Here is a 27670-nt window from a genome sequence, read left to right on the forward strand (position 1 = left end):
CAGCCATCGCTTTGACGCTCACATTGTCCCAGTGGGGCTGGTTCCTATTTCCTTGTGGCACGTCCTCGTCAAAGTACTACCTTGCTTCCTAGCACGAGATCCCCCTTGCTCTGCGCTCAGCGCGTTTGACGTCTGGGCCTGCGGGGTCCTTGGATGCGAGGCCGTCTCGTGCCCTGGAGGGTGCTGACCAGCATCCGTGGCCTCTGCCCACAGAGGACAGCAGTCACCCGCCACACACACACACACACACACACACACACACACGTACACACACACGTACACACACGTACACAGACAAACACGTACACACACGTACACACACGCACACACGTACACACACACGTACACACACGTACACACACACACACACACACGCACCAGTTGTGACAAGCAGAAATGCCTCAGACGCTGCCAAATGTCCCTCGGGGGGCAAAATCCACCCCTACCCTAACCCCCCATCAGGAACCACCGAGGGAGAGAAGGGGTGCTGCCTTCTCTACCCAGGGGCACTGGGTTCAATTCTTCAAACGGATTAGGCAGGAAAAGGCTTCAAATATGCTTTATTTCCTCTGGCAGCACAAGGCTAAAGGGTCCGAAGGCTTGTTTAGGTTTTGTTGATGAAGAATTTAGAGCCTGCACAAAAGTAGAATAGTGGGGTGAACACCGCGTGCCCCCCAGCCAGACCCAACAACTGTGAAGCCACGCCCCCCATATACTGTGTTGACGCAGATTCCAGCCATCACGTCATTTACCTATACATTTTTTAGCATGTTTCTGTAAAAGATTGACACCTTTTTTTTCTTTAACAGGACGATTAATACCGTTGAGACACCCAATTCCTTAATCTCATTTTAAAAATCCCATATTCAAACAGGAACTGCATTTACACTGCACGTTTGCGGCCCTAGTGCCGTGAGTTCCCCTGAAAGACGTTGCCCAAAAGACAAAGCCTAACCCAGGAAGGGCTTGGCTTTGGGAGTTTGCTCCCACTGAGGGCTCTATCTGGATGGAAAGACCCAGCCCGGGCTGCCCTGTAGGCTTCAGCCCGAATTCACGTTGCAGGGGTACCTGCCCACCAGAAGCTGCCACCTGCCACCGGCAGAGCCGTAGACGCACCCAGGTTATCAGGCCTTTTAGGGATCATCTGGTCAACCCCTGCTGTAGGCGGACAGCTCTCCCCGGCCCCCACCCCACCAGGATGGACAGGCCGTGATGGGGGCCTCTTTTCCTGAGGACCATCACTGCCTCTCGTTGGGGGCTTCAGCTGCTTGAAATACAAAGCAGACTCCTAATACCTGGATTTTCAACTACATACTAAGACCAGAAACAGCTAAAAGCCCCATAGAAGTCTTGGAGCAGAAGCCCAGGGTGAGCTTCCTGCCAAGCGCTCCCTCTTCCTGGGTTGACGCCGCAGGGGTCTTGGTCCTGCAGTGCGTGGGGAGGGGGATCTTTTAGGCACGTGATGCCCGCAGGAGGAGGAGACAAGCGGAGTGTGTCTGGAATGATCATCTGTGGAGCGTTTGCTGTGGGACGGGACTTGCATGCATTTCTCTGAGCGACACTCACCGTCAGCCTATGTGACAGTCCCTCACTGTCACATAGGCTGGGGATTGAGGGTTGTCGAAGGTCAGAGGGGGTAACTCGTGCAGCGAGTGGCGAGCAGGAGCTTGAACCCAGGGCTGGCAGGTTCACAGGCTCCGTAATTGATGCACTTAGACAGTGGTGGCGGGACCCTTGGACATCCGGGAGATTGGGCCCAGCACAGAGAGTGTGCTTGGTGAGTTCTTGCTAAGTGGGAGGCTGGAGGTTTGGGGATGATCAGAGGATGCCCGCAGGTCCACCGTGCTCCTTAAATCCTGTTTTAAGGAATAGCACGCATTCTGCCAAACACCCGGCATCCCCGTTCTTGGAAACGTTTCCCTTATTAGAGGTGGCACTTTAGGAAAGTTGACATCCAGCCATTTATCCTGAGAAAATAATTCAACCCACACACTGAGGCTCACGTATAAAGGTGTGCCAGGGAGCACTTGAGGAGAATGAAAGTCTAGAAGCCGCCGGACGGGCAGCATGACGTTCATGTTGATACAACATGACATGTGAAGAAATCCCTCGCAGGCACTAAAGCACCAAAGAGACATAAAGACCCGGTGGATGTTTATGGTGTAACATGAAGCTCCACAGCCCGATTGCAGAACCGCGTCTGCCGTCTGAGCACAGTCATGTCAGTGCGTCTATTTACAAACACCTGTGCGAGAGAATACTGGAAGGGCACACTCCAGAACTGTAGCAGCAGATCTGGGAGTTGTCAGTGATTGTCGAGTTCTTTCCTCTGTCCCTTCGGCATTTTCCAAATGCGTTACAATGAAAACCCGTAAGAAAAAATGAATATATCTGTGTACCCTTGAACCGCTCCAGTTTGACTTGGGCTGTGTGCCCTGAATCTTGCCCGTGAGTGCCAGGCAGTGAGCGTGTCCACGGAGGGGCTCTGGATCCGCGGTTGACTTTCAAGAACTACTTTGTGAGTTCTTTCTAGAACTGTAACTCCTTTGGAAAGGATTGCGAGGACTTAAAATATTTTTGTCAATAATTCTTTCTGAAACATGAAATCAATCGATTATAACTCAGATGCTCATTTTTTTTAAGTCGGTTTGGGTCCCTGTAATGGAACAGGATGATAGTGATATTCTTAACTACGGTGAATAGAACCACGTGCCTATGTGTAGCAACTTCAGTTATCACTCCCTGTGGCTCAAAAGAGCATCATTGACTTAGACCAGAACTGAAAAAAAATTGGTAGAATTACATTCTTTTCACTACAATGAACCCATCCCGGCCCTGGTTCTGCCCTAGTCTGAAGTACATCTAGTTTCATCCATACTTGCTTGGCCTGCCCCATTTGGGGGCTTCAGGACCCCCCAGAACCAACAGCCTCGTGTAGCTCCTGGGAAGCGTCTTGCTGACAGAGAGGAAGGCGAACAGCAGATGCCCTGATTCAGACCCGGCCCCCCGTGGGCCCATCTCCTCCATCTGGGCAAGCTGTCCCGAGGCTTCCATCCCACGCCTGGTCGGGAGATGGTTCCGTCAGCCTTGGAGGGCGTGAGCTTGGGGCCCTGGTGTGGCCACTGGGCTCTCAGAGGTGGACCCGCCACGTGCCTGGGCTCAGCTGGCTTTCCTGCTTTCCCTCCCCATGACCCCAGCGGGACCGGGAGCCCCTCAGCCCTTTCCACCTCCTGTCTTCCGCAGCCTTGCCTCCCTCTCGATACATATATATATATATATATTTTTAACACCTTTATTGGAGTCTAATTGCTTTACAATGGTGTGTTAGTTTCTGCTGTATAACAAAGTGAATCAGTTATACATATACATATGTTCCCATATCTCTTCCCTCTTGCATCTCCCTCCCTCCCACCCTCCCCATCCCACCCCCCCAGGCGGTCACAAAGCACTGAGCTGATCTCCCTGTGCTATGTGGCTGCTTCCCACTAGCTATCTATTTTACATTTGGTAGTGTATATATGTCAATGCCACTCTCTCACTTCGTCCCAGCTTACCCTTCCCCCTCCCTGTGTCCTCAAGTCCCTTTTGATATTTTTTTTATTGAAGTATAGTTAATTCACAGTGTTGTGTTGTGTCAGGTATACACCGAACTGATTCACTTCTACATATGTGTGTGTCTGTGTGTGTGTGTGTATATATATATATATATATATATATATATATATATATATATATGTATGTATATATATATGTATATGTGTGTGTGTGTGTATATATCGTTTTTCAGATTCTTTTCCACTATGGTTTATTACAACATATTGAATATAGTTCCCTGTGCTATATAATAGGACCTTGTTGTTTACTTTATATATAGTACTTTGTATCTGCTAATCCCAAACTCCTAATTAATCCACCCCTCCCTTTCCCCTTTGATAACCATAAGTTCTCTGTATCTGTGAGTCTGTTTCTGGTTTGTAGATAAGTTCACTTGTGTCATATTTTAGATTCCACATATATGTAAGTGATGTCATATGGTGTTTGTCTTTCTCTGTCTGGCTTACTTCACTTAGTATGGTAATCTCTAGGCCCATCCATGTTGCTGCAAATGGCATTATTTCATTCTTGTTTATGGCTGAGTAATATTCCATTGTATATATGTGCCACATCTTCTTTATCCATTCATCTGTCGTTGGACATCTAGGTTGTTTCCATGACTTGGCTACTGTAAATAGTGCTATTATGAACACTGGGGTGCACGTATCCTTTCGGACCATGGTTTTCTCCAGATATATGCCCGGGAATGGGATTGCAGGTTCATATGGTAGTTCTGTTTTTAGTTTCTTAAGGAACCTTCATACTATTCTCCATAATGGCTGTACCAACTTACATTCCCACCAACAGTTTAGGAGGGTTTCCTTTTCTCCACATCCTTTCTAGCATTTATGATTTGTAGACTTTTTGATGATGGCCATTCTGACTGGTATAAGGTGGTACCTCACTGTAGTTTTGATTTGTGTTTCTCTAATAATCAGCCGTGTGGAACATTTTTCATGTGCCTCCCTTTCGATATGGACCCTTCCACCGTGGACGCCCCCTCGTGGCCCTTGGATACAGCCTGGCTTCTTCCTAAGTGTTTACCCCCAGCATTTACAGGAGGCTTCGGGAGTTACTGCAAAGCCCAGCTTACATCCTCACTTAGAAAAATGCATTTAAACAGGACCAGGGAGCTTTTGAACTAAGAAGTAAGTTGGATGACGAAGAACTGAGACAAAGCCGCCCAAACACCCCGGCTCAGACCCTGCAGACTCCCTGGGTTTCTGTGCAGGGTTGGGGGTCCGCTGCTCTGCTCAGCCCAGGCACCTGGAGGCTGCTGTCCCCCCCGGGACGTCCTGCACCTGGGACAGGTCTGGGGCAAAGGGCTGAGAATCCTCCATTTGCTGTTTTCACGGGTTGATCTCAACCAAAGTCAAGAGTCTGTGGAATTCAGACAAGATCCCGAGCCTGCGTGTGCCCAGCAGGGAGTGTCCGGTGCCCGAAGCAGGAGTGCGGGTGACAGCAGGGAGGAGGCCCAAACGTCTGCCTGCCTGCTGGGGACCGCGACCATGGACACGATGTACCTTCAACCCTAACTGTTCTTAAACTCCTTCCTGCAAGTTTGCAAAGATTTAGGCTCTTACTTCCCTCTCCATACGATGAATGCATAAAAGGCGTCAACAGAGCTCCAGGAAGGACAGACCTTCTATTACCACTTTGGGGCTTTTAAGACGGGCCCTGGTGCCAAGCCAGTCAGAGGGCTAGGTAGCCTGGCAAAGCCTCCTTCCTCCCCCTGCTAACCGTGAAACGAAAGAATCTCAGGCTGGTGGCATAATTATGCCCTCTTTAATATTACTATTTTTTTAAATTCAAAGTTTCTTTATTTTTATCATTTATACAACAAAAGCAGTACGGTCAAGGAATTTATTACAAATTTCAGAATCAGAATTACGCCATGCAGATGGCATATGTTCTCATATTTTATAAGTTTTTAAGTGGCTGTTACCTTGAACTTGATTTGCTCTTTGTTTCTTTTTAAATTTGTATTTTATATTAGAGTATAGTTGATTTACAATGTTGTGTTAGTTTCAGGTGTACTAACAAAGTGATTCAGTTATACATATACATATACAATAAGTCCCCTACATATAAACCTTCAGGTTGTGAGCTTTCAAAGATGCGAACGTGCATTTGCATGTGCAATCATGTAAGTTGGTTCATGTGTCTGGTATACATTGTCACGTGCATGCACCCTCTACAGGGGGTTGTGCTTTCGTGTACTTTACTGTACAGTGCAGTAGTACAGTGTCTTTATTTCAAGCTAGATCTGCAAGAGGACAATGAAACTCCTTGCCATGCAACACGAGGAGGTTACTAATGAACACCTGATGGAATTGGAGGCCCAGAGAAAGGACGAAGAGAGACAAGAGGAAGAAGAAGTAACTGAAGAACAGAAGATGCAGGTAATGGCGAGGGGATTTTCTTTGTCGGAGGAGGCACTGTTAGTTTTTGAGGCACAGGACCCGAACGTGGAACGGTACGCAAAGGTTGCAGCCGTTCAGAATGCAATCCAGTGCTACCGTGTCATCTATGATGAGAAAAAAAAGAGCTACTACCCAGATACCACTGGATCGTTCTTTCAAGAGGGTAGATAGAATTGAATCCAGCAAGGAACCAGAACCTCAGGCGTGAGTGAAGTTGCAGCTTGCCCTCTGTTTCCTGTTGCTGACCATCCTTCAGCTCTATCATCTCCCACCTCCTCTCCCTCCTCCAGTCAGTAACTCTTCTTGCCTGTTCACTCGATGCCAGCCCCTGGATGCCAGCTGTTGTACTGTACCACTGTACTTTTCAAGGTGCTGTACTGTAAGATTAAAAATGTTTTCTTTATTTTTTGTGTGTTTTTTAATGTATTATTTGTGTGAAAAGTATTATAAACCTATCACAGTACAGTACTATACAGCCGACTGTGTTAGTTGGGTACCTAGGCTAATCTGTTGGACTTACGAACAAAGTGGACTTACAAACGTGGTCTCGGAACGGAACTCTCGTATGTAGGGCACTCACCGTATCTATTCTTTTTCAGATTCTTTTCCCATATAGGTTATTCTTAATAAATTATTGTTTTATTTTAAAAAGCAATTAGCTACTTAATTTCCTTTGTGGTGCAGAAACAGACGTTGAAGATTCAGTGGTTGGTTTTTCCAATTGAATTGTTCCCGCTGCCTCTTACCCGTCATGAGGTTTGCTTTCTCAGAACTGCAAACCTGAGTCGGTCGTGGCTGTCAGGATCCCGCCATCCCCACCCGCCGCTGCCGTGTCTCAGGCCTTCAGTGGGAACCTGCCTCGTTCCCAGGTCCTTGGCCCATCCGAGGGCACCCCGGGGGCAGGCACAGGTGGCTGGGAGCTTTTCAAGAGAGGCTCCCATTAGCCCAAGGCAGGCTGACCCTGTAAGGCTGGTGCTACTGACAGATCCCCATTTTACAGGCGAAGAGGGTGAGGCACAGGGAGGCTGGGCCACTCAGCCCAGTTCCCACGGCTAGTTGGTGACGAGGCCGGATGGCAGCGGGTCTCATTCTAGGACATCTCCCCTGAAGCCCCACCTGGGCCAAGGGGGTCATGAGTGATGCTTCACCTTCCATCACTGGGGTGTCACAGAGCCAGGGAGGGGCTGGGCCAGGCTGGCACTGCGGATCTGCGCTCTGAGTTCTCCCGCATCCTGGCAGGACCCAGGTCCATCCGTATGTTCCCTGGAAGTTTTACCCCGGATACACGTGTGCCCTTTGGTATTGGTCTCCTGGCTGAACTCTGAGTCGGTGGAGCGGAGGCCTTGGCCAGCTCGCAGGGGAGACGCTTCTGCATCCCACCCTCACGGGATGATGGTCGAGCGTCCGACCTGCGAGCCTCAGCCTGCTCCCTGGCGTCCTTCGGCCCAGGCCTGTCGCGCTGAAGGTTGAGATGGAAACCCCCGTTTGCTTCCAGAACGAGCCCCCGCACCGCCCAGGAGCTGACCGCAGGGGCAGTGGGCACGGTGCAAAATGCTCCTTCCGGAGCTGCCGGCTTTAGAAGCACAGTGGGGACAGCTTCCTTTGTGCGTGTGTGTTCGTTACAGATACTGTCACCTGGAGCTCCAGACGTGCTCCCAGTGTGAGATTGCAGGGGTGTGTGGTGGCTTTCTTGTCCGTCTGTCTCGGGGCCTGTGTCACCTGTGGTCGGCAGGCCCTGGTGAGTTGGGGGAGGTAGCTGGACAGCGCTATCGGGAGCAGAGAGGGCAGCGCAGGATTCGAGGTCCTGTCCTGGAGCCTGTGTCCCTTTGTGTCTGTCCCTGCCACAGGCCTGCAGCCCAGACCCAGCTTCCCCTCCTGGCCCTCCCCCAGCCGGCTCTGGGGATCTGAAAGCCGGGGCCGTGGCCATATGACAAAGCACATCTTAGTTTCTAATACTCGGACTATATATAGACCTTTGGGGGCATGGCCTTGGAGCAACAGAGAAGTGAGGGAGAGAGTTTAAAGAAAAGTGCAGTAGGGCTGAAAAGAAGATTTAAAAGCTGGTGCTATGGATGATTTGGGCAGGAAAAGACTTGGAGAGAGAGACGGGAAACACACTTCAACCTAATTTAAGTTTCCTAGGGAAAATAACGTTCATTGTAGTCACAGATAAGCTCACTTAGAAACTTAGGAAAGAAGGAAAATTAGGGTAGTTGATTTGGGTGGTTGTATGCACGCACTGCTGTAGCATACATTATATATGTAAGTAATTATATATAATTAGCACACATATAAGGAATTGTATGAATTCATTGCTTTTTTAAAATTTGTTTTTCTTTTATGTTAATGCATTTGTTCTTACAAAGTGTTTACCTATAGACCAGAGACATTTTCTCTGTTGAAATTAAATTTTATTTTTATATACTTAGTCATGACAGCTGTATTTGCATATTTAATTGGTTTTGGAGAAGTAGAGCTGTCATTGAGTGAAACATCAATTCCAGAAAAGACAGGGGGTGGATTTCTTTAAAGATAAGTGTGAGCTGTAAGCAGGTCCCTCAGTCCTGATCCAGCCGGGGTTGGGGGGCTGGCGGAGAGGTGGCAGGAACAGCGGGGGCAGTGACCCTGCCCTGCTGAAGGGCTCTGTCCCCCGGGCTGGTCCTGCCTCCCCTCCGGCTGGGTGAGCCCTAAGTCAGCTGGGACGGTCTTGTGGCAACATGCCATCCCCTTGGGACTTCATCCTAGCAGCTCGCTGCCCTGCCAGGCTCCGCGCTGTGGAAATAAACGTTCAAAGTCTGCACTTGATCAAAAACACGAGAAAAAGGACGGAGACAGAGAGAGACAGACAGAGAGCTGCGGCCAGTTCTTTAAGACCAGCTGACACTCAGGCCACAGAAAGCTCCAGCTCCAAACTCGCAAGTGACAGCATGGGTTGCAGGGATCAAGGTTGCTGAGCGATTTGGCAGACAGGCCTGAGTTCAGAGAACACACGTGCTCAGGCTGAGTGTCCTGCCTGTTAGTTCACTGCCATGGGAAAGAATGAGCAGGGATTTTTCTGGAGTGTTGGTCTGAGCCTTGTGTTGTCGTCATGCTGTCATCACCTCCACCTTGGGCGGGGGCACTGGAGTGGGAGTGGGGGGCGATTGCATCAGGCCCAGCCGGGGACCTGATTGGTCTGCCCCTCTTGGCTTGATTCACGAGCTAGAGGACCGAGCCCGAGGCAGCCTCACAGCCGCTTCCCTGCTGCCCAGAGACAGCCTGCCCGCCGGGGCTCCGTCCCCACCATCGGTGCCCGGAGAGGGGTCCCTGCCTGCCAGGGACAGTGGGAAAAGGCTGGGACACACTCCCCTTCAAGGGACAGTCTCGATTTAAAATGCCATCTTGTTCCTCTGACTGCTTTTTCCATGCTGTTGAGGTAAGGTTTTTTGAAGCATCTCATGTTTCCCCTAAAGGCGGCACCCCTATCAATCTTGCAGCTGGGGCAGGCTAGGTTTTTGATCCTCTGGATTTCTGCTTGGCCACCCCCCTGCCTGGGAGCTGTTCGCAGGTCATGGCTTTGAACAACGCTGGGAAAACTAAACTGGCTTGTAATTTCGCAGGGGGCGGGGCCAGAGGGTTTTGTGACTGCTCTTACTGTGCCCTTCTTTTTAGTATTTTCAATTTCAGCATATTCACATTACTTCTCATCTTCTCCCTACACCTCAATGAACACAAGGTGAGTGGCGGTGACAAGAGGAGGCATTGGGTGCTCTCTGCTGCACTGAGGACCCTAGAAACGGAGAACAGCTGGAGTCGCAGATAGTTAGGATTTCTGCGGGCCTTCTGTTGCTTTGTTTGTTCTCGCAATTGGTTCAGCTGTAAAATGTCCAATCCCAAGACCGCCAGCAGTATTTTAAAGGAATTCTGTCACTTCCCGAGACAGGTGGTAGAGAAGTAGCTCACACGCTCTGGTTTGGCCATGTGTCCCCAAGGTGTCCTGGGCGTTGTAAGAGCCTGTGTTGTGATCCCCTGTGCCCTGTGCATCCGCAGGGGGAGGCAGAAGGGAAGGGGAGTGTCGATGGGCGTGGCCTGCAGCCCCGCAGCCTCTGGTCACCCGCCGCCTGCAAAACAATTAGACATGTGTTGGAGCACTGCTGTCTATACGTTTCCTGTTTATGTTGTTTCGGTGTTTATTTCTGAAAACCCAAGGTTGTTCATCTGTAAGTGCCACCGCCTTGTGTTGCAGGATGTTAAAGTCTTTAGCGAAGACGGGACGAGCAAAGTGGTGGAGATTCTGGCGGACACGACAGCCAGGGACCTGTGCCAGTTGCTGGTTTACAGAAGTCACTGTGTGGACGACAACAGCTGGACGCTGGTGGAGCACCACCCGCACCTGGGATTAGGTAGGGAGCAGCTCCGGGTGGGGAGCAGCACCGGGTGGGGGGGAGCAGCTCCGGGTGGGGAGCAGCACCAGGTGGGGAGCAGCTCCGGGTGGGGAGCAGCACCGGGTGGGGGGCAGCTCTGGATGGGGAGCAGCACTGGGTGAGGGGGAGCAGCTCCAGGTGGGGGGGAGCAGCTCCGGGTGGGGAGCAGCACCGGGTAGGGAGCAGCTCCGGGTGGGGAGCAGCACTGGGTGGGGGGCAGCTCTGGATGGGGAGCAGCACCGGGTGAGGGGGAGCAGCTCCAGGTGGGGGGGAGCAGCTCCGGGTGGGGAGCAGCACCGGGTGGGGAGCAGCTCCGGGTGGGGAGCAGCACCGGGTGGGGAGCAGCTCCGGGTGGGGAGCAGCACCGGGTGGGGGGCAGCTCTGGATAGGGAGCAGCACCGGTGAGGGGGAGCAGCTCCAGGTGGGGGACAGCAGTGGGGTGCTCGGTGGGCTTTCAGGTGAAGACCTCTGCCGCCAGATGCCAGACTGTCACTGCAGTGTCCCCTGCCAGCCAGTGCAGCAGGCAGTCAGTGTGTTGCCCTCCACGCTCCTGCCTCTTCTCTTTTTCCTAAAATCTCACCTTCCTCCCTCCCAGGCCTCTCTCCCCTGGTGCTTCCAGAATCTCGCTCTTGCACAGTTTGAAGCAGTAACTCCCAAGAGCTCAGCCACAGTAGGAGGGAAGGGTCCCTGTGACTTGGCAGGAGGAGGCACTGTGAGGGGCTCAGGGGCTCGCTGCACACCTGTGGTCTGGGTGTGCAGCCGGAGGCGCCCTGGGGAGATTCTGGCATCACTGCAGAGAGCAGCTCTCTACCTGACGGGGTCGGGGAGCCATGGTGACAGCCTGCAGGAGGGCACGGGGAGGCCCCCGGGAGTCGAGGGGTGCCATAAAGCAATGTCCCCTAAGCTTGAGTCTCACACAGTGTCTCTGAGTGATTCGAGAGAGCAAGAGATTATTTTGAAATAGGTACTATTTACAGAACTTATTGAGGTCTTTGGTTTGTTTGTTTGGCTTAGGTGGCTTATTTCAGGTAAAGAAGCTTTTCAGACTTTCGTTTAAATTCATTTTGGATAACGTACGGTGCTTCCAAATCATAGGCACATATTTAAAACTAGAATTTTTTCTAAATCAACAGCTCTATTTTCTTCTGTGTCTTGAAGGAGAGAAAAACTACACAGCTTGCAAACTTCTTCCCACAGTTTAACATTTTTCTCATGACCTTTAAGAATGACAAAGAAATTGAAATTAAGCCTCTAGGTCTGGAATATTCTTTCACTAAATGGCATTTGGGCAACTCATATTGTACAGTCTAAGCTTACATGACACGAGGTACATTTGAGTTGGCGTTGCTGGAAGTCACGTGTTCTGGCTCCCCTGTGCTGTCAGACAGTGTGCGTTTTAAAGTAAACGCTAAGAACTCCACCTGGTTTCTTTCCCGTCACTACGGATCTGCAGTGCACTTGTGTGTCATCAGATGCTTTGTCCTTTGTCCCCAGCAGCTTTCTCCTGACAGGTACATTCAGTGGTGCCACAGCACAGCGACCAGCTGGCAAGCTCCGGTTTGGGACATCCATGAATAGACCCGAGTGGTCTGATAGGGTTACCAAAAGCATCTGTTGGCACACAAGTAATTTGGAAATTAAACAGTAGTCGGAACCCTGCAGTTTTTATGTACACACATGTATATACAGACATATATACACATGCATGCATACACGTCTACATATACCCATATACATGCATACACACACACATAGAGAATTACAGTAAGTCCTCTACATACAGACCTTCAAGTTTCGAACTTTCAAAGATGCAAACGTGTGTTCCATCAGTGTCAGGCATGAGTGAAATTGCAGCTTGCCCTCCATCTCCTATGGCTGACGACCCTTCAGCTCTGCCATCTCCCACCTCCTCTCCCTTCTCCAGTCAGTAACTCTTCTCACCTGTTAACATGATGCCAGCCCCTGGATGCCAGCTGTTGTACTGTACTACTGTACTTTTCAAGGTACTGTGCTGTAAGATTAAAAATGTTTTCTTTATTTTTTGTGTTTGTTTGTTTTTATGTATTATTTGTGTGAAAAGTATTATAAACCTGTTACAGTACAGTACTATATAGCCGACTCAGTTGGGTACCTAGGCTAATTCTTTGGACTTACGAACAAACTGGACTTACGAACGCACTCTCAGAACGGAACTCGTTTGTATGTAGGGGACTTACTGTAATTTTAAAAATGCATCTGCATAGTTGGACCCACATGTAATGAATATTGTTGAAAGACCATTCAAAAGTCTGACTGTGCTTTTAATTTGAAAAGAACCATGAAAAAACTTCTGCAGACATTACAATACATGAATGTCACTGTACACACCTAGAGAACATATGGCACGGATGCAGATACACAGAACATCGTCACATAGGGACTACTTGAGAAATTCTGATTCCAGTGCTTCTTGTGGTAGCACTTGATTTCTACAACATCGTATAGTAGGTGATAGACTTGGGAAATGATCAGTCACATGAAGAAAATTTATTCTGAGGGAGTAAACAACGAAATGCACATGCACACACTGTGTTCTCGGGGATGTGATATCCATATGTTTCATTCTGTGTTCTTCCTCTTATTCACAGATGGATTGACATACCCCCCTTTAGGGGACAAGAGTTTATTATAAAACCAAGTAAAAAGGGAAAAAAAAGGAAAAAAGCAGAGGAGCAAGTAAAATGATGAAAAAAATAAAAAAGAACATTTGGATCAAATTTCAGATCCTGTTTGACAAAAAGAGATCAGTGAGCTGAATTGCAGATGCATGAAATCCCCTTAGAAGATCCTTCCTCACTTTCTCCCGTCAGCTCCTTTCTCATGAGCAGCGAGTGGACACGTTGTCCTGATGCCTGGGTTCTGTAGAGGATTTTGCAGGTGTTAGTTCCACCAAGTTAGTCATGCCCTCCTGCAAGGGCAGGGCCCAGGGAAACCTCCCACTGTTCACAAAGAGCTTACTGCACCCCCGGCCCTGTGTCTTCCCTGCCTGTTCTTTTGTTTGTGATCCAAGCCTATTAGTTAATATTGTTTTTGATCCGTTAAGCTGTTATTTAGGTGAAAATCCTCTTCCTTCCATTATCCACCAGCATTTGATGGTCAGATGCCCAGTAGTGGGAAGAGGAAGGTCCGGTTCCCTGTTTCAAGCCTCCTGTGGGGCAGGGCTGTGGGAGTGCCTTTCACAGCTCCCAGTGGTGTTTCAGCATAAACCCCCTAGGGTGGGGTATGCACCGTTCTCTGTGATTGACAGTGTCCTGGGCGTGTTTCTGGGTCCCCTGGCACACGAGTCCGCCGCCCCCATTCTCAGGGCGGAGCCACCAGCCCTACCTCCGCAGTCACTGACTCTCCCTTTAGAAGGTCACTTTCTCATGGGGTGTACGTCGGGGATGCTTCTGGGACCTGCACATACACGAGGCTGGCGGCTCAGGCCGAAGGGAGACGATGCTTGCAGATCCCCAAGGCCGGTGGGTCCACCAGTCTGCAGTAATGGAGGGGTTAGCAGGCCACTCTGACAGCACTGAGTTGATGTATAGCCTTAGAAATTGAGGATTTCCAAGCACGATTACTACGCCGATCTTTGCAGCTAAGATATCACATCCTTAACAGTATTAAACCTTCTCGCGCTCAGAAACGAGCGATGATTTAGGAGGCACGGGGCAGTTTCCAGGACAGCCATTCGAGACGGCTTCCTTTCCACGAGCAGGAGACCACGTGCGTGTGTGAGGTCTGCAGCCCCCGAGGGTACCCGCGGGGCCAGAGCATCAGGCTCACGGAGGGGCGGGAACCGTGGCAGCTGCCGGCGTGGGCAGCACCTCTTGCTGGTGGGAGCCTCTCTGCCCTCCCTCTGAACTGGGCTTGTTGCCAGAGCCGGGTCCAAGGGCCCTTCCTGGTCCCCACTGTGGGCTCCTGCACCACTTGCTGGTTTGAAAGGTGGGGCAGAGCCCTGAGTGCTCAGTGGCCTTAGGTGACCGTGTCCTGTGTTTCCTGATTTCCCGGGAACTCACACCTTCCCTGATCTCTCCAACCATTAGTGGCCCCAGAAGTCCAGGCTGGGCGGGATGTTTCGGCTCCAGTATTGTGGGTAGAGCTCAGACGTGGAAACGCTGTCCCCAGCCAGTGCCACCGGGCAGCCCCCGAGCCCAGCCATCAGGGGCTGGGGTGGGGCCGTTGCCTTGGGAAGCGTTGCCCTCCTGTCTGCCTGGGGCAGGTGAGCAGTCAGGCTCACTTCAGCCAGGACACCTTAATAGGTAGAGGACGTGGGGATGTTACACAGCCGGCCTGCAGCTGTATCCGGTACACAAACTGTATTTTAAAGGAATATCGAAAAACAGGAACTTTGGCATGAAAAATAGCATCTTGGTGCCCCCCGTGAATGTGAAAATGGGCCCACCCATAAACTCCATCCCCCTTGGGAGTGCAGGGGCGCCCACAGGTGGGCCCTGAGTGACCACGGGCGTCAGAGTGCCATCAGCGGGAGAGGCTGGGACTTAACGAAGCCTGGAGCACCGTCCACCGAGGAGGGTCACAGCCAGGTCCTGTGCATCTCAAGGATTTGGGGGGTTCTGTTGTCGTGTGAATCAGGACGAAACACCTCAGGAAGAAGCAGGAACCCTTCCTCGGGCAGTTCGCTGCTCTGGGTCTGTTCCTGGGCAGATGAGAAGGGCGTGACGGCCGCCCTGTGGTGTGACCGGCGCATCCAGATGCTGACATCTGCACAGACAGGGGCCGGGGAGAAGCAGCCGCCTTGCCTTCAGCATTGGGGCTCAGGGCGGCCTTTGCAGGCTGATCCTCGTCCATCTCTGTCTCTGTGTCTGTTACCTCTGAAAGGCACCAAATGACACCCTTTCCCCACTAAAATACACAACTAGCAGGAAGGCTGCTTGTGGGGCAGATCCAGACGTCAGGATGTTTGCTCTGGGCGTGATATGCTCCTCACAGCTCCTGACAGCCCAGGAAGCCCTGGGCAGCTGTTCAGCGCTCCCGTCTCTGTGACGTGGGCTGTGCCGGGTGGTGAGGGCCTGCAGGGGGCAGTGAGGTGGGATGGTGACGCCTCCCGGTGCCCTCGGCCGGGCGCTGGGTCTGCCAGCCCCACCCCACCCCTCAGGACCGCCCAGGTTTCTGCTGAGGACTCCTGTGTCTGCTGCACGGCCCCAGAAGTAAGATACGCTGCTTTTTTAAATTGAAGTGCAGTTGATTTACAGTGTTGTGTTAATTTCTGCTGTACAGCAAAGCGACCCAGTTATACACATACATACATCATTTTTTATATTCTTTTCCATTAGGGTTTATCATAGGCTACTGAATAGAGTTCCCTGTGCTCTACGGTAGGACCTTGTTGTTTATCCATCCTATATATAGTAGTTTGCACCTGTTAATCCCAAACTCCCAATCCTTCCCTCTCTCTCCCCCACTCCCCCTTTGGCACCACAAGTCTGATCTCTGTGTCTGAGTCTGTTTCTGTTTCATAGATAGGTTCATTTGTGCCATATTTTAGATTCCACATATAAGCGATATTATATGGTATTTGTTTTTCTCTTTCTGACTTCACTCAGTATGATAATCTCTGGTTGCATCCATGTTGCTGAAAATGGCATTATTTCATTCTTTTTTATGGCTGAGTAGTATTCCATTGTATATATATTTGTGTACCACATCTTCTTTATCCATTCCTCTGTTGATGGACATTTAGGTTGCTTCCATGCCTTGGCTATTGTGAATAGTGCTGCTATGAACATAGGGGTGCATGTATCTTTTTGAATTAGAGTTTTGTACAGGTATATGCCCAGGAGTGGGATGGCCATCACTGAAAAGTCTACAAAATACACTTTCTTTTTTGAGTTGTCCGAGTTTTCAGTATCTTTCATGTGGAGTACGGTGGCGGCATGGATGCCGGCCTTAGTTCCGGAAATCAGAAAACTACAAATACCCTTTGAGGAACGTCTTCCTCTTCCATTTGTACAAAAAGTCCTTTTGGATGAAAAGTCACATGACAGTTTTACTTAAGGCCATTGTGATCATACAACATTTGTAGCTGGTGATGTGGTCGTCGAATACTATTGCCTGAGGTCATTTGAAAATATTTGTCTTTAGAATCATAGAGAAAATCAGAACTGGACAAAAAGAGCTTTGAACTGAGGTTGTCCCGGTGGCCTTTCAAAAGCTGTGAGCACAGGTGCCGGGCCTTCAGCGGGAGGCCAGGCCGACAGCTCTGGCATCTCTGAGGAGCTCGGTCCTGATCCCACCGCTGGCCGCAGAGGGTGCAGCGGCCTTGGTTCCCACCTGTAGGTCTCCCAGGCCTCGTGGGGTCAGCGGAGTGGCCTGGGGTAGAGAAGCACCTCCTGTCGGCACCGCGGACCGTCCATTCACGCTGCTGTGTGCGGCTCTACCAGGGTAGCTAGGCCTGGGAGGAGAGGAACCTGCCTGGGATGCAGCACCCGGGGGCCCTGTCGAGCCGGTGGCTCCCGCTGGCAGCACCCGGGGGCCCCGTCAAGCCGATGGCTCCCGCTGGCAGCACCCGGGGGCCCCGTCGAGCCGGTGGCTCCCGCTGGGAGGGGCCTGTGCTCCTGAAGCTCGGCATCTGCCTTGTCCTCACTTAGGTCCCCCCCGCTCTTTTCTGTCTCCGTATTTTACCTGGTAAAGAATTTTAATTCTGTAAACCAACCATCAGCAGGTTATTGGGTCATAGTTGTTTTTTTCCCCATAACTACAGAAATGTTTTCTCTGGATAAAAATCTCAAGGAAAGTCATGAGTTTGTTTTAAATGAATGGCATTGTGCTAACCCCTATCTTGGCAGCAGACATAGCCATTGTAACCGTGCTCAGGCTGCCCCTGGTTCTTCTCCTCTGTCCTGGGGGCGGTCATCAGGCAGGGAGTGCGGTTCCTGAATTGCTTGCCAGGTCCCCCTCATCCGGGGCCCAGTGGGCCTGTCTGCAGGTCGCTGTGGTGCCAGGTCTGGCCCTTCCTGAGGCGCCTGAGCTTTCTGTTCAGCGTGGGGAGGAAATTCAGGCTTTAACTATGTCTCTACCGAGGACAACCTGTCCTCGTGTGCTGTGTGTGCCAGCGGGGCCCGGCTCAGACCAGTGCCCTGGTGGCCGTGTCCTTCGTGGACAGGAATTCTCCCACGTTCTGAGATGGCTCTGACTCAGGAACGCTTTCACCCTACACCTCATCCTTCCTGGAAGACAAAGACTCTCTGGGGATTCCGCGCTGGCTGTGTGAAAGGAAGTGGGAGCTGGGAAGGGCCGACGGAGCCGCTTGCGTCAATCTCGTGGCATCTCGTCCTCCGCCGTTTGGGCCTCAGTTCACAAGCCGAAGCTGCCCTGGGCTCGTTTGCCCCTGTCGTTTGTCCCGTTATTGAGCGTGGTTGGTTCCCTGCCGCCCGGTCGGCAGGCTGTGCAGAGACACGTGAGGGCGTCCGGCCACGTGCCTCTCATGCTCCGCGTGGAACCAGGGTGCTCAGACGGTGAGGGGAACGCCGCCCCAGGGTGGTGCCGCTGCTGAGTCAGGCACCGAGTGTGTGTGCTCGTGCACGCTCCCCCGCGCGCTGTGCGATGTGTGTGGCCTTCCCAGCGGCACAGGCCCGCCGTGAGAGCAGCTCCGGGGTGTGCGTGATTAGCGTGGGCTCCAGCGTACAGCCGGCCGTGGGGACGGGCTGCCTAATGGTAGCCCGCTCCCGCCCGTGTTACGCCCTAACACCCTCTCAGGCAGCTGAGTTTCACGAAATCAGAGCCGTCCTGCTTCTGCGCCCCCCCCCCCCCCCCCGTCTACCCACCCGCCCGTGTGTCCTCCTTGCTCAGAGCCTTCCCACTGTTCTGTGTCTTGGGACATTTTCCCGGTCATTAGAGCCCCTGTTCTTTACAAGAGTCGACATTTCTTAACGTAAAGGCAGAATCATCTGCGCAGGGTCTTTTGTTGATGCCAAACTGAGAAGAAGTATGTGAAAGTGAGGACTGACCTGAGTTCCTCATACTCTGTGTCCCAAGACCTCCTATGCGTTTGAGATAACACGTTAAAGAGAGGTTTCGATTTACTTTTGGTTCTTGACCTCGTCTCTGCTCGCGATGCTTGAAGAGGAACAGAAAAGTCAAGCAGGTTTTGTCATTGGTTGTGAGGCTGCCTTGAAGGTTCTGCCTGCTTATCTCACACAATACTTTTCCTCTGCAGAAAGGTGCTTGGAAGACCATGAACTGGTGGTCCAGGTGGAGAGCACCATGGCAAGTGAAAGTAAATTTTTATTCAGGAAGAATTATGCAAAATATGAGTTTTTCAAAAATCCCACGGTGAGTCTTGTCTCTTTGAGTCTGGGGTTTGGAACTCTTGAAATCTTGCAGTTTATCCTTGAGTTTCATAGTAGCGGGTCACAAAATAACTGAGATGTAGCGGGTGGCAGTTGGGTTTGAGAATCTGAGTTGCTAGTTAACTAAGCAGTCCTGGCTTGAAACTCTCTCTCTGATGCTTAACTAAATGCCTGTGTTCTGGCTGGAGGTAACCATCACCTTCGCCCAATAGTTAAGAGTGGGAGAGGGGCTTAGTCTCTAAATGGAGAGAGAGAGGTGGGGTGGGCTTCTTCAGTTATTTTGAAAGTTCTTAGTTCAGTTGGAGTAACTTAGTCAACAAAATAAAAACTCATTATTCTCTGCAAATAGCAAGTATTACTTTGGGATTATTGGGGGAAGAATCAGTAGAGAAGTCAAAATCCAGGTGGGTTGAGCTACTCTCCTTGATTTTTCTTTTCTTTTCTATATTTTGCGGGGTGGGCCCCTTGCCTTGTGGGATGTCAGGATGGGGAGCCTCGTACCTGCCGTGGTATGAGCGCCAATCCTAATTCTAAGGCACAGCAGCAGCAACTGGGGGAGAAGTCCCAGCATCAACTTCTGGTTCCGATAGTTTAGCTGCTTTTTTATTGAAAGGAAGAAATTTGGTAACTACTTTTGGGTAACGCACCAGAAAAGGCCTCTTCACATCTCTGTGCGCATCTCCTAGTTTCAGGGGTTCTTTATCTTGTGCCACGCATCTGTGTCCCTGAGTTAGGACACACGGCAGCCCTCTGCCTTGGTGCGCTGCCAGACGTGGGTCATAGTGGGCGTCACAGACACTCCAAACTCGGAGCAGCGTCGAAGGGAAAATGTAGCCTTTTGAAGTCAGTGTTTCCATGGTGTGATAAAGGAACAAAAAGGACTGTCATTTTAAATACAAATTGTACCTAATTTTACCTGGAGGAAAGTTTTCAGTACTGGCATACCTGGAAGTATGCTTTTCCCCACTCTTAAGCTAACCTCTGACATCTTTGTTTTTCCATGGCCTAGAACTTCTTCCCAGAACAGATGGTTACCTGGTGCCAGCAGTCAAACGGCAGTCAGACCCAGCTTTTGCAGGTACTGGGCAAAGAAGAGGCTTCTGCTGGAGTCTCTGCGTAGAAGCTCTCAGGCTGTCCTGGGGGCCTGGTAGAAACTTGGAGCAGTTGCGTTCTCACTCATGTACGAGCCTTGGCTCCTTGTGGAATTTAGAGTAACCAGAAATAAGTGTTTACCTGGGAGAGCTGAATGTAACCAGGCTCCTTCAAAGCAAAACAAGCGCTTAGAAACAGGATACACTGACTTAGAGGCCATCGGAGCGGGAGGGCGGGGTGGAGGAGCCGCAGGTCCTGGGTTCTCTGCAAACCGCGCCCCCTGTCTCCGAGCACAGCTCCCTGGAAATCTCTGCGAAAATACTGGGTCCACCTGGTAGTAAAAAATGATTGGGTTGCCATAAAAATTTTGTAAAAGGAACTTCTTATACTCTAAAAACAAGCACACCTGTCTTCACTGGCTCCTTGCTTCCTGAAGTCTGTTCCAAGTAAACCTGGCCTGCCCCTCCCCTCCCCGCAGCGGAGGGGGCCATCAGGTGCCTCTCCACGCTTACTGCTGCCTCATACTCTCCCGGGAAGTCGGGATATTCCTCTGCACCCCTAAAGACGTGTCTCTTAACAGCACGTTAAGTAGTAAGGGAATAAACCATTCACTAAGGCAACCAGCACGCTCCAGGTGGCACTGAATATAAGAGAAAGTACTAGAATGTAGTTCCTACAGAATTCTGCCCTGAGCCCTCCTTTTCCTGCTTTGTTTCTGCCTCTGGAAGCTGAAAGCCTCTGTGCTGTGTCCCGGGCCCTCCAACCAGAGCATCTGTCTGCCCTGGGTGAGAGTTGTCACACTAAGTTATCATGGCCCGTGCGCAAGGAGGGTAAAGTGGCTTCCTGCTGTTTTAGTTGCCTGATCCAAGATGGCTTGGTGCTTGGTGAGCGTGCACGGTGATGTCTTGAGGTGCCAGAAGCACTGCCCGGGGGCACCAGGACCTGCCCAGTTGGCCCTTACCATCTGCAGGAGGAGCTGTGTCCCTCTCAGTCAGTGTAGGGGACCCACCAGGGTCGCCCCAGATCTGGTTCCTGACCTCTCTTCCCTGAAGAAAGAGGTGTGGCTGGTGGGAGGACTTAGCGGGAGAGCGGCTGTCACCAGGGTGTTCGTTCCAGGAGTTGGACTGACACTGGATACGCGGCTTTCGCTGGAGGGCACGTGGCCCAAGCGCCGGCGAGATGCTCGCTCCCAGCCTGCCTGCCTCTAATCAGTGCTCCTGGCCCTTCTGTGGCCCCAGCTCTGAACACCAGACTGGGATTTTTATGGGAAACCAGAATAAAGGGCAGGATGCTTAAACACACTCCGTTAGGAGATTTATGATGTTGTGGTTTTTGTCAGAGTTAGGAAAGTCCATCTGCTTGTGTGTGTTTAAACACTTAATTATGTTTTAGGCAACCCCAATTTAGATGGGAATTTTAAGACTTTTGAAAGGAAAAAGTATCACTTGAAAACACTCAGTTTAACCCAAAAAGAGTATTTCAGTAATTCGCAAAATGTTCCAGTGCCAGCGACGCTGCTTTCATGTGTCTGCTGTCATACTTTCACGTCAGCATCGTCTGACTTGTCAAACTTGCTCTTCCACAGAACTTTTTAAACTCCAGTAGTTGTCCTGAGATTCAAGGGTTTTTGCACGTGAAGGAGCTGGGAAGGAAGTCGTGGAAGAAGCTGTACGTGTGTTTGCGGCGATCCGGCCTCTATTGCTCCACAAAGGGAGCTTCAAAGGTGAGTTTTAAAGCCGTGACCGCCGGTCACACCAGGCTGGGAGGGTTCCGAGTAAACGTGGGCTTCATTTTAAAATGCACCCTGGGCTCCTCCCAGCTCATGACTGATTAAGCTGATTGTGTAGCAGCTAAACTCAGAGTTCCTGGTGCATAGCCCTACCTGGGAGACCAGGTGGTGGTGACACAGACCTAGGGATCCCAGGGCTGTGTCACTCCCCCACCCCCAAGCTGGCCAGCCCGGGCCCCTTCTGTGGGCTGGGAGCAGAGCCTCCTGCCTGCCTGAGTCCCTTGAAAGATGCTAACTTAGTTTCTATAATTTGGAAGTTGGCATCCAAGCTAGCCGCAGGATATCTGATAGATTATTGCCACCCTAATGGCAATCTAATACATGTTATTGTAGGTATTTTGTGGAATAAATTGCGGTTTTGTGTGTATCCCCAGTGGGAAGAGGAGGTGAGGGATGGAAGACGGCTGCCCGACTCCGAGGACAGTTGGGGTGTTGCGGGCTGGCCTTGCCAGGGTCTCCTTTGGTGTCTCTGCACCTCTGACCTACTCTTTCCTGTAACGTCCAAGGACGCCTGCCGTGGGAACGTACCCAGCTGACCTTGGCCTTGCTTTTACACCCGAGAGCTGCAGTCTCTTCTGTTCTCGCAGGAAAGAGGAGGGAGGAGCTGGGAACCCCAGGGGAAAGTGCTGGCCCAGCATCAGGCCACAGCCCTGCTGCTCTGGGAAGTCAGGAGGGAAGCGGGGTGGCCTTCGGAGAGGGGGCGTGGCCTCTGGGGAGAAGGGGCGTGGTCACCGGGGAGGGGCATGGCCGCAGGAGAGAAGGGGCGTGGCCGGCCGCCCTTCCCTCTGCAGATGGGGTCTTCATCAGATGCAGTGGGGAGGGTAACTTCCTGATTTCCCAGCTCTGCTGTGTGGCTTACGCATCATCCGCATCAATGCTGAGCCCAGGGACATGTGTAGCCTAGAGCAGGAAACAGACGCGGGATGGGGAGTTCAGGAGGAGGACGGGACGACTGCGGACGCAGCTGGTCTCTGATCACGCAGCACAGCAAAGGTGGTGTGGGTCCTGCCTCTGAGTGTGTGCTCCTAACCTTGACCTTAGCTTCCAGATCTTCTGGTTTTCACTTTATGGGGCTTTGATTTGGCAGAGTGTCCAATAACATTGTAACCGTTTTCTGTCTGAGAACTGGGAGGGTGGGTTTTTTTGGGGGGGGGCTGTGGGATGTGGTTTTAATTTAGCACTTATTCTACGTGATGAGTATAGTCTGTAGACTGTCAGAGGGGAGAGGTGTTGAGGGCACGCACAGACTGCCCTCTGTTGACGGGGGCATGAAACGCTGGCTCTTGGCTGTGCTGAGAAGTTCTCCCACGTGAGTCTGACCACCTCCCTGCAGGAGCCCAGACACTTGCAGCTGCTGGCCGACCTGGAGGACAGCCGCATCTTCTCCCTGATGGCCGGCAGGAAGCAGTACGGTGCCCCCACGGACTACGGCTTCTGCATAAAGGTACCCCATCCGCAGGCCTTCCGAGACGCCCAGGCAGCACCCCACTGGGCACCTGGGAATTAAACCGGGGACCTCCTTTCTTGGGCGCTGGTTTTTTTTGTTTGTTTTTAACAGAAACGTAGTTTCACACTAGATTTATTCATTCATATAAAAATATTTCTTGTGTGCTTATGACGTGTCCGTCCTTGAGTAGCTCAGATGCTCAGAGAAAAGCAGAGTCCGTGATGGACAATGCCCGTCGACGGGCCCAGTGGCTTAGGGACCGCCAGCCTGTCACTGGGTGGCCTCCAGGTACTGAGTGAGCTGACACCTTCTGTGTGGGCTTGTCGTCCCCAGGACATTAGACTAGGGGTGACCACAGCTCTGCCCTCTCTCTGTGCACGTGCATGAGGACACAAACTCACACATACGCTCCCATGTGCACTCGTGCATGTGCATGCACACAGCTATGTGAACAAACACATGCACACATGTAGACATACGTGTGCATGCCTGTGTGCGCGTGCACACACACACACACACTATGGGGGGGCCCGCTCCTCCCCCCTCAGCGAAGCTGTGGTGACGCTGGTCATCGCACTAGTAGATATTTACTGAATACCCGCTGTGCACGAGACCCTCTACTGAGGCTTCTACCTCCGTCGTCTTCCTGGGTCTTCCCAGGTGCTCACAGGGTGGGAACTGACCCGGCCCCATTGCCCACATCGGGCAGCCAGTGAGCGAGCCCGAGTCCCGCAGCCAGGCTACCTTCTGAGCCCGAGGAGGAGACAGGGCACAAGGAGCCCATTCCATCCGAAAATGCCATCTTCTGCTTCACTTGGTGAAGCTTCTTTGGTTACAAGTAATACGAACTGACTTCAAACCAGCTAAAGGCCCAGGTGCATGGGAGGCTGGTGGGAAGTGGCCTCGGGAGGGGCTGGAGCTGTCGGGGCCCAGGCGGCCGATGCTCCCTTCCCCCGGCCCATGTGCCGGGTATCGCGGCCTCTGCTTCGCCCGCAGCGTCAGCTGGACTCGGGCTGTCGTTCAGGACCCCCTCCCCCTCCAGATTCCTGAGGCAGAGAGCTGGGCCAGTGTCCACCCCAGCACTGCCCTGCGGGCCTGCGGTCAGAGGGTTCCTGTGGACATCCCGCCAAGCTTATGCCTGCAGGCTTTCCCCCGTCACAGCCCAGCCCTGCCTCTGGCTGGGACCACCTGCCTCCGCTGCTTGCCCTGCTCCGGTCCCCTGCTCTGGGGCGACATTGGTCTCACCCCCTGGGCCTTTCCACGGGTCCGTCCTTGGGGCCACTCAGATGCCCCAGAAGCCCTGAGCCCCGGGGGCTTCTCCCCACGCCGGCTCACCCAGCAGGCCCTTCCCACGGCTGCGTCCTCGGTCTTCCTGGGAGGCAACTGAAGACGCCTCCTTCTGAGACCCCGGAGCAGGTCCCCCTCCCAGGCGTCAGCATTCTCTGCACGGAGCTAGATGCCCCGTCAGCCACCCCCGCCTTGCGGTTTCTTTCCTGTTTGTCTCCCCCAGGACCTCCCGTGGGAGGACGGCTGACCCCTCAGCTAAGTACTAAGTGGCCACAACCACTCGGGGCCGGTCCGTGCCCGGCAGCGCATGAGTGGTGCTCGGCAGGTCCTGCCGTGTGCGGGCTCAGCCCTGCCCAACGGGAGGCGTGTTCCCGAGTCCCTGTGACGCTCATGGGGTCTTCCTTCGTCTCCTTTAGCCAAACAGAGTCAGGAACGAGGCCAAAGAGCTGCGGTTGCTCTGTGCCGAGGACGAGCAGAGCCGGACGTGCTGGATGACGGCCTTCAGGCTCCTCAAGGTGGGTCCCCTGCGGTCACGGTGTGCGTGTGTGTGTGTGTCAGCCACTCGTCACAGTGTGTGTGCGTCAGCCCTGCGGTCACAGCGTGCGTCAGCACACCCCTCTCCATGGGCAGTGCCTGTCACCCTCCCACGTGCCGTCACCAGCTCTAGGAATCAAGGGTCCTCACACATTTTTTCAGGGTCTCAGAAGCTCCCCACAGAGCCTTAACGTTAGAGGAACCAGAGCCAGTTCCCACCCTCGGCGCTGTTGGCATTTGGGGCCAGGCAATGGGCCGTCCTGTGCTTTGCAGGACATTTAGCAGCCCCCTGGTCTCTCCCCGAGATGCCAGTAGCACCCCCCAAGCAGCTGAGACAACCCCAGATGTCTCCAGATGTTACCAAGTGTACCCTGGGTGTGGGGCGGGGGTTGAGAACCAATAGGAAGAAAAAGGTCAAGACCAGGGAGTCGGGTCGGGGAGGGTGCACGTCGGTCATCAGGAGGTTAATGGTCTTCCTGATGGAGCATCAGACTCTCGAATTCTCAAAAAGCCAGGGCCATGAGGGAAACATAACGAATCATGTGGCTCACCATAGAGTCTCAAGGGAAATGGTGTCTCCTGACAATAATGCTAAAAGAAATGTCTTGCACGGACCCTCACGTGGGATCGCACCTGGCAGTGATTTCACAGATATTGCCAAGATGACTTCACACGCCCTTTAGTACAAGCTCAGTGCACAGCAGGCGCATCTCACTTGGATGTCCCACAAAATGTTCCTTTGCACATACACACACCGTGTGTCTGGAGTTCCTTAGGTACATAAAGTCCTCGTGAGTTACAGGTTAGTTGACAAGACGAACTTGGCCAAAGTCAAGGGGCCTGTGGGGGAAGTGTGTTTGCTCAGCTGTGGCCACCACATGCAGTGGTCTGGGTGTCTCTTTACAAAAGTCCCCAACCCTCACTGAGGGTCCAGCTGGTGCAAGATTCTCGGCAGAGTCACTTAGATCAAGAGACAGTGGGAGGCTGAGCTCGGAATACTCCTTGGAGATGCCACGGGCTCCCTGGAGAGGCAACCCGTGTTCCTCTCTCCCAGGACCTTCCTTTGTTTTTTTTATCTTGTCACTGGTAAAACAAAACAAGGTGTATACAGGACTTTCCTGGTGGTGCAGCGGTTAAGAATCCGCCTGCCCACGTAGGGGACATGGGTTCGAGCCCTGGTCTGGGAAGATCCCACATGGCCGCGGAGCAACTAAGCCCGTGCGCCACAACTACCGAGGCTACGCTCTAGAGCCCGCGAGCCACAACTACTGAGCCCACGAGCCACAACTACTGAGCCCACGAGCCACAACTACTGAAGCCTGTGTGCCTAGAGCCTGTGCTCCGCAACAAGAGAAGCCACCGCAATGAGAAGCACACACACCGCAACAACACTCACTGCAACTAGAGAAAAGCCCGCGCGAATCAACAAAGACCCAACACAGCCAAATTAATTAATTAATTACTTAATTTTTTTTAAATGGTGTACATTTAAATGTTACTGCTCTGTAGTAGAAGAAGAAATGCCCTGCTGCTGTAAGATACCGTATGTCATCGGCTGCGCCCTGACAAGCTGGTGTTAAATCCAAGTGCCCCTCAACAGGGGGCTGGTTGCCTGGCTTATGGGACGTGTGCACAGAGGAGCCCCCTGCAGCTGGAAAGGGACAACTCCTCTCTGGGTCCCGTTGTGGGAAATTTTCCAGGATGTCTTATTATCAATTAACAAACAAAGTGCAGAATGTTGTATAAACAGGTCACTGCGTTGGTGGGGAGAGAACGGAAATGCGTGTTTAGATTCACTGGCATGTATGTAAGCACGATACTGAAGGGGAGCCTGGAGGCTGCGGTGTAGATGGGGCAGACGTGGAGGGAGACATGCAAGGTTTTATGTATTTGTGTGCTTTCTTTTCGTTTTTTCCTTTGCTCTGCACAAATATTATCTATTTTGGAAAAAACAAAAAGGAGATGAAAAAGGAACTGGTACTAACGCGTCGTGTTCCGTGGGTGACACGTGGCGATGTGGCAGCACCTCTGATGCCGTCTCACAAGGGCGGAGGGCGGGGGCCCCTTTGGCGCCATCGTAATGTGACTTAGGTGACCGGGCGGTGGAAGGAAGCGGGCCGAGCTCACAGTGGCAGCGACGCCTGGCTATTATTAGCGCTAACGATGCGTGCCCTGTATACGCTGACGCAATGTGATGGACGTTTTGGAGCATCCGCTGTGGGCCAGGCAGCGCCTCACATCTCTGACCTCGTTTGCTGCTCATGGCGGCTCTGTACATACACGTACGACCGGTACAGGTGACAGTCCTGAAGCCCATGGCGCTGCGTTCCACGTGGCCACTGGCGTGTGGCAGAGTCAGCCCTAGGACCCCGATGTTTTGGCCCCAGAACTCCGTCGCTAACCAGCATGCTTGCTGCCCCCCGAGAGCCTCCGGGAAGCTGAGGATCCATCCAGTCCCAGCCACGGTCCCGTTGTCCCGGCCACCTTGCCCTGAGTGAGCAGCTGACCGCACGTCCCCCAGCGCCGTCCTGTATGAGGGCGGGGCCTGGCTGGTCACGCCCTGGGGCCTCCTGCCTCTACCGAGTGGCCAGCACCAGCATCTGAAATGCGGGACCCGTACAAGAATCTGGGTCTCCTCCCTCCCTGCCCCCCAGCCACCCCTGGCTCCAGTCACCTTGCTCTGGGGAGAAGCGTACTTAGAAGACCAGCTTCTGTGTGATGGCCCCTGCCCTGCACCCACACGTTGCCTCCAGAACGGGATGTACTTT

General features: G+C 52.3%; 1 protein-coding gene across 14 annotated transcripts in view; it reads left to right on the top strand.

The window, feature by feature from the left end:
- The window catches only part of GRB10 (growth factor receptor bound protein 10), a 216193-nt gene that overhangs the window by 158366 nt on the left and 30157 nt on the right, over positions 1-27670 (top strand). For 11 of the 14 annotated variants that reach the window (XM_059934345.1, XM_059934344.1, XM_059934343.1 and 8 more), the window contains 7 exons: positions 5859-5996; positions 10243-10399; positions 18621-18736; positions 19763-19831; positions 21431-21568; positions 22968-23078; positions 24785-24883. In XM_059934345.1, coding sequence (XP_059790328.1) covers positions 5859-5996; positions 10243-10399; positions 18621-18736; positions 19763-19831; positions 21431-21568; positions 22968-23078; positions 24785-24883 — 828 coding nt within the window. Of the gene's footprint in view, positions 1-5854; positions 5997-9217; positions 9433-10242; positions 10400-18620; positions 18737-19762; positions 19832-21430; positions 21569-22967; positions 23079-24784; positions 24884-27670 lie in introns of those variants that run through there. The other 3 variants (XM_059934354.1, XM_059934356.1, XM_059934348.1) reach the window with 3 other exon arrangements.

Source organism: Balaenoptera ricei, chromosome 9 (assembly GCF_028023285.1).
Source record: "Balaenoptera ricei isolate mBalRic1 chromosome 9, mBalRic1.hap2, whole genome shotgun sequence".
Lineage (NCBI taxonomy): Eukaryota > Metazoa > Chordata > Mammalia > Artiodactyla > Balaenopteridae > Balaenoptera > Balaenoptera ricei.